The sequence below is a fragment of the Mastomys coucha genome, unplaced genomic scaffold (genome assembly GCF_008632895.1).
Source record: "Mastomys coucha isolate ucsf_1 unplaced genomic scaffold, UCSF_Mcou_1 pScaffold21, whole genome shotgun sequence".
Taxonomy (NCBI): Eukaryota; Metazoa; Chordata; class Mammalia; order Rodentia; family Muridae; genus Mastomys; species Mastomys coucha.
In genome coordinates this window covers 14,793,373-14,800,620 of record NW_022196904.1, presented here as the reverse complement: position 1 = coordinate 14,800,620, position 7,248 = coordinate 14,793,373, and the positions used below count along the sequence as shown (strand labels likewise).

The following is a 7,248-nucleotide window of genomic DNA, read 5'->3' as shown; positions in this document are numbered from 1 at the left end:
GTTGAGTTACTTTCTATCAAGGTCCTCTTTGATACAGGGGAGAGTCAGATGATGGAGTCTGATCTATGGGCATTTATCTCCATCATGTGTGTATATCACAAGTGGTCAACCCCCAAAATGAACACACAGTGCAAAGGAGTGGTAGCCACCAGCTAGGGATGACAGTCCTGTGTTTTTCAAAACCCCACCCAGCACTCAATGATCACAGAGAATCACTTACTGTCCACCTGAAGTTGCACGTGTGCTAATTCTATTTTCCGATGTCTACTCAGAGTTCGTAGGGTGTAGAATCCGGTGTCATTCCGGGTGACATTCTGGAGCAGGAGGGATCCATTGCTGTACACTGTCTCTCTACCGCTGTGGGCAGGGCCTGGCACACTTGAATTCTTGGCTGTTATGTGTCGACCTACCTCAAGGTCGTTGGACACAAGCACTCCTTTGTACCAGAAAAGCACAAGAAGTTTCTCTGGGAGGTTGTGAACCAGTAGAATAACGCTTGCCCCTTCAGCAACAGTCAGTGGCACTGATTCAATAGTGAGCTGGAAGGAGGTAGGAGGAGGTCTGCAGGTCAAAAGTGAGCCTGGGAAAGAGAGACCCACTAATATTAGGACTTTTGTATTTATCTAAGGTGGTGCCCTGTGCCCTGAGCAGCTGTGTCCATTGCTCTGCTAAGGATGTGGGTGAGGGTCTCCCTGCCCTACTTTGTGGAGGTCAGTACATTACGCCCTTGCACTCCATGTCCCTCATTTGTCATTTCCTCTCTATGGTGCTCTCTCCTTGGGTGTCAACGTGGCCCCGCCTCACTCTCTTTAGATCCCTGCTCACACTCAGTGTAGATGGGTGTTGGGGTGAAGCTCCCAACCTTCACACTCTGACACTCTGACTCCTTGGTTTTTGTCCTTTAGTGATTACACCCTACACCTGATCTCACCTAGATTTCTATGCTGGTCGAGCTTCCACTCCACTAGGACTAGGGAATTGTGAGAACTGGGATTTTTCTTATATTTTTGAAACAAAGACTTCATTTAAAAAACCTCAAATATCTGTGGACAGTGTATGAATGAATTAATGAATGAATTAATGAATGATGTCTCAATACCATGCATGCCTGCGATCAAGTAGACTTCATCCTAGGGATGCAGGAATGGGTCAATATACAAAAATCCATCAACATAGCCTACCATATAAACAAACTGAAAGAAAAAATTATATCATCACATTAGATGCTGAAAAGGCCAATGACAAAATCCAACACCTGTACATGTTTAAAGTCTGGAGAAATCAGGAATACAAGGTGCATACCTAAACATAATAAAAGTAATACGCAGCAATGCAATAGCCAACGCCAAACTAAGTGGAGAGAAACTTAAAGCAATTTCACAAATATCAGGGACAAGACAAGGCTGCCCACCCTCTTCCTACCTAATCAAGATAGTACCTGAAGTTCTAGCCAGAGCAATAAAACAAATAAAGAAGATCAAGAGATACAAGTTGGAAAAGAAGAAGTCAAAGTATCCCTATTTGTGGATGATAAGACAGTATATATAAGCAACCCCAAAAATTCTACCATAGAACTCCTACAGGTGATAAGCAGCTTCAGAAAAGTGGATGGATACAAAATTAACTCAAAGAAATCAGTAGCCCTCCTATACACAGCCAATAAACAGGCTGAGAAAGAAGTTAGGAAAACAGTACTCTTCTCAATAGCCACAAATAACATAAAATACCTTTGTGTAACTCTAATCAAGCAAGTGAAAGACCTGTATGACAAGAACTTCAAGTCTCTGAAGAAAGAAGTTGAGGAAGATATCAGAAGATGGAAAGATTTCCCATGTTTATGAATCTATAGGATTAACTTAGTATAAATGACTATCTTACCAAAAGCATTCTACAGATTCAGTGAAATTTCCATCAAAATTCCAACACAATTCTTTACAGACCTTGAAAGAACAATATTCAACTTCCTTTGGGGGAAAAAAAAGCCAGGGTAGCTGAAACTATTCAGAACAATAAAAGAACATCTGGAAGTATCGTCATCTCTGTCCTCAGGCTGTACTACAGAGCAATAGTGATAAGAACCGCATGCTATTGCTATAGAAACAGACAGGTGGATCAATGGGATCAAATCAAATACCTAGAAATAGACCCACAAACCTTTGGACACTTGATTTTTGACAAAGAAGCCAAAACCGTACAATGGAAAAAAGAAAGCATCTTCAACAAATGGTGCTAGTCAAACTGGCAGTCTGTATGTAGAGGAATACAAATAGACCCATATTTATCTCCCTGTGCAAAACTCAAGTCCAAATGGATCAAAGACCTCAAAATGAAACCAGATACACTAAATCTAATAGAATAGAAAGTGTGAAATAGCCTGGAACTCATCGGTACAGGAGACAACTTCCTGAACAGAACACCAGTGGCTCAGGCTCTTAAGGACAAGAATAAATAAATGGGACCTCATGAAACTGAAAAACTACTGTAAATCGAAGGATACCATCTTTGCACAAAAAGGCAGCCTACTGATTGGGAAAAGATCTTTACTAACCTACATCTGGCAGAGGACTGCTATCTAAAATATATAAAGAACTCAAGAAGTTAGACGCCAGATCCTTAGTCATCAGGGAAATGCATTTCAGTTCGACTCTGAGATTCCACCTTATACCCACTAGAGTGGTGAAGATCAAAAACTCAAAGGACCACATGCTGGAAAAGTTGTAGTGCAAGAGGAATACTCCTTCGCTGCTGATGGGAGTGCAAATGTGTATAACCACTCTGGAAATCAATTTGGCATTTTCTCAGAAGACTGGGACTACTTTTACCTCAAGACCCAGTGGCACCACTCCTGGGCATAAACCCAAAAGATGCTCCACCATCCACAAAGATATTTGTTCGACTATGTTCATAGCAGCCTTATTCATAATAGCCAGACACTGGAAACAACCCAGATGTCCCTCAACTGAAGAATGGATACAGAAAATGTGGTTCACTTACACAATGGAGTACTACTCAGCAAGTAAAAACAAGGACGACATGAATTTTTCAGGCAAATGGGTGAAACTTAAGAATATCATCCTGAGTGAGGTAAAGGCATGCAAGTTATGTATTCACTTACATACTTACAAGTGAATATTAGCCATAAAGTACAGGATTACCATCTATAATCAACAGACCCAAAGAAGCCAAATAACAAAAAAGACCCAAGGGAAGATGGTTGAAATCTTTCTCAGAAGGGGAAACAAAATAAATATCAGAGGTCGACGGAAGGAGCAATTTGGGTGGTAGAGGGGAAGGGAGTGGGGATGGAGGGGGAAATCAAATGTAGGAAAGAGTAGGGGAGAAAAAAAGGAAATTGGGATAGGGACAATCTCTAGGACACGCCAGAGACCTGGACTGGGGGGAAGCACCAGAATGTCTACAGGGTGACTCTGAGACTGCAGGGCAGATAGAGCTGAGATGTCCATCTTCTGTAGCTGAGATGTCCATCTTCTGTAGCTGAGATGTCCATCTTCTGTAGCTGAGATGTCCATCTTCTGTAGCTGAGATGTCCATCTTCTGTGACCAGGCAGGACTCTCAGGGAAGAGATAAGGACAGCAACCCACCCACAAAACCTTTGACCCAAAATGTGTCCTACCTACAAGATGTGCCCAGACAGAGATAGAGCAGAGGCGGAGGCAATGGGCAACCCATCACCATCCCAAACTGAGACCCATCCCACGGACAAGAATCAATCTGTGACACTGTTAACGATACTCTGCTATGCTTGCAGGCAGGAACCTAGCATCACTGTCCTCTGCGAGGCTTCACCCAGCAGCCAGTGGAAAGAGCTGCAAAGACTCACAGTCAACCATTAGATGGAGCTCAGGAAGACTCACAGAAGACTTGAGAGAAAGATTAAGGGGCCCAAAAAGAACAGGGACTCCAAGAGAAAATCCAACAGAGTCCACTAACCTAGACTCGTGGGGGCTCCCAGAGACTGAATCACCAACCAAAGAGTGAGCACAGGCTGGTCCTAGGCCACAAGCACACATGTAGCAGATGAGCATCTTGATCTTCATGCACATACCCCAACAACTGGAGCACAGGCTGTCCCTGAGCCTGTTGGCTGCCTGCCTGCCTGCCTGCCTGCCTGCCTGTAGATCCCCCAACACGAAATGGACCACCTAGTCTGGCCTCAGTGGGAGCAGAAGGGCCAAGTCCCACCATGACTTGATGTGCAAGGGAGAAAAGTGTAAAGAGGGGGTGAGACTGAAAGGCAGGCTTCCCCTTCTCAGGAACAGGAAGGTAGAATGGGGAAAGGACTAGCTTGAAGGGGTACTCAGAGGAGAGAAAGGGCTGATATGGGGTTATTTGCTATGCACACTTGTCTACTCCAGTCACATCCATAATATCGGGGATGAAATCCTGATAAAGGATAAGAGGCAATAAGAATCCAAAAGGAGTTCTGTGCCTCCTGGATTTCAGACTAGTCGCTGGTATCCCCTAACTCAGACGTGTTCCAGATTAGTCTTTCCAATCATCAACACGGCCTCATAATTAGGCATAAAGCTACCCCAAGTAATGATTTGTAAATGGTTAAGATTGGACATTGTCTCCTGGCCGACACAATGTTTCCAACTATCCTAGTTTAATGTTTTAAGTACTAGAGAGTAATTGAAAGGTTTAGGACATTAGGACTAGGACATTAACTTAAACTGTTAGGTCGGGATTCCCTTCTGCCAGCCTCCAGCAAGAACCAGAGAATTAGCATAAGAATAACTCAACAGGGCGGGCTCCACCCCTCTTCCTCCTGCTTCACACCTAGCTACCAGACCCTGCTGACCCTGGGTGTGGGGGTCTCTTGCCTACTGACTTCAGTCTAGCACTAGGACTGGGGGAAGAAGGACTTGGACACACATGCAGGACTAGCACTAGAACTTAGATGGGCTAGGACTCAGATTCATGTATCTCTCGCAGTCCCCCAGGCCCAGGGCAGTTGGGCCCGGGGGATGCAGCACCAGTTCAGAGGAGATAGCTGCTGCTTTAGACCCAGTATGTTTCAGATAGCCTCAGAGGTACCTCAACTGTTGAGTGCCAGATTTTTCATTTCTCTTTTACAATGATTGTAGAAGCCTCATGTCATTTTTAAAGAAATACACTCAGACCTTACACTACTCGTGTCTAGTCTGTTTGTCAAAAGCCGAATCCCGTGCCCACCTGGCCAGAACCCCTAGTCCCGCTGAACAAGGGACCCCGCAAGAAATCCCGGTCCGCCGCAGTTATTAAGTGAATAAATAAATAAATAAAGTTAATAAAAACAATAACAAAAAAGACAGGTTCATTGCTGTTCCGTGGTGCCCTCCCCCACAAAAATCAATATTTTAGTATTTCCTTGTCTACTAGAATGTCAGGAAAAATTACTTGGACATAAAATGGTATTTTATATGTGTAGAAATGTAAGCATATATATGCATTAATAAATACATTTGTATTCTAAAAAAAGAAATAAATTCATATGTTAGGGTATACATAGTATTGATTACTTCCATTGGATTTGGGTTTTTTTCACCTTTACTTATTATATTGGTATATGTGTTTGTGTGCGAGTGTGTCTCAGTGTGTATGTCTATGTCAGTGTGTGTATGTGTGTGTGTTTCTGTGAAGTATGTGACTTAGTGTGTGTACATGCATGTGTGTGTGTATGTGTGTCTATATGTGTGTTTATGTGTGTCTATATATGTGTGTATGCGTGTATGTGTGTTTCTGTCAAGGGTGTGTCTCAGTGTGTGTGTTTCTCTGTATGTGTCTGTGTATATGTGTCTATCTGTGTGTCTGTGTGTGTGTGTGTGTTTCTCTGTGTGTGTATGTGTCTATCTGTGTGTCTCTCTGTGTGTGTTTCTCTGTGTGTGTTTCTTTGTGTGTGTCTGTGTGTATGTGTCTATCTGTGTGTCTGTGTGTGTGTGTGTGTGTGTGTTTCTGCAAGGATGTGTCTCAGTGTGTGTGTTTCTCTGTGTGTGTCTGTGTGTATGTGTCTATCTGTGTGTCTGTGTGTGTGTATGTGTGTTTCTGTCAAGGGCCTGTCTCAGTGTGTGGGTGTGGGTGTAGGACACAGTCCGTAGGTGGAGGTCAGGTGACAACTTGTGATATTAGTTCTCAGGTCATCAGAAAATGAAGTGAATGCCTATGTCACTGAGCCATGTCACTGATCAACACCAGTTTGGTTTCTTCTTTGAGATGCCGTAGCTGAGAAGAGCAGGCTTCAGAATGCCATGCTCATGCAATCTACTCTCCCCTTATGTCATCCACTCACCAAGACCCTCCTGCTGCCTCTGCTGCTGAGCTTCTATCACGAAGATGTAGGGTTCCTACCCGAACACTAAGATACCTCTAAGGTCCTTGACTTCAGACAGTAGGTAAATGCTCTCCTCTTACACTCTAAAGTGTGGTCTCCTCCCTGTGAGCAGTAGGCTGGACAGGTGTTGTACCCTTTGCAGATGATAATGAGAGCATCCCCCTGGTCTCTGTGGTACATCTGCTCCAGTACAGCTCCCCAGTTCTCTTGTCCTGCTCTTCTGATCTAAGCCTCTTCCCAGGCAAGAGCAACTCCCAGAGTTCCATAGGCTGTCAGAGAGGTGGGTCTCTATTGAAACACTGCTCCACCATCTCTATTCTCACTGCTGTCCCATGCCCCCTCCTCTCTCTATGTTTCAGTCCACCTGAACACACCATGAACAAGGCTTATGAGCATCTCTGTGCCCTCAGAGAACAGCTGCTCACCCAGGGGTTACCATCTGCTGTGTCCCGACCCTGGGACAGTCAACATCAAAGAGGGAGCCTCTGCACTTTCTGTGTGACACAGAAACCCAGCTGGGCATCCAGTCTGCCCTGCGTTCTCAGTGCTCTGGAAAGATGGAATTTGCTCTCAGGAGGAAGGGGACAGATGTCTGTGAGGGATCCAAAGGGATCAGCTGCATGATGAGTGTGAAAAGGGACAGATCTATTCTCACTGCAGGCACCAGTCAGGATTCTGAGGGAGAAAAAAGGCCCAGCAGCAGATGTGTCAGGAGCTCACAGCCTGAGTGTGTGGGAGGAGGTGACCCGAGTCCTGGAAAGGGGAAATCTGGACTCCATCATCCCTTGCAGAATTGCAAGACAGTGCCCCTACTTCTGTTTGCTGAGCTGTGTCTGCCCATGTGCTCCCTGGCCTTCCTGAGATGCCTTGGACCTCTGCCCAGGTGATTCTCTTAGGATACTCTATCTTTCCAAAA

At 44.6% G+C, this 7,248-nt stretch overlaps 1 protein-coding gene across 3 annotated transcripts in view; it reads right to left on the bottom strand.

The window, feature by feature from the left end:
• The window catches only part of LOC116101691 (pregnancy-specific glycoprotein 22-like), an 80,589-nt gene that overhangs the window by 22,961 nt on the left and 50,380 nt on the right, over nt 1-7,248 (bottom strand). For all 3 annotated transcript variants that reach the window (XM_031385457.1, XM_031385458.1, XM_031385462.1), the window contains one exon: nt 221-580. In XM_031385457.1, the coding sequence (XP_031241317.1) occupies nt 221-580 (360 nt within the window). The remainder of the gene's footprint in view (nt 1-220; nt 581-7,248) is intronic.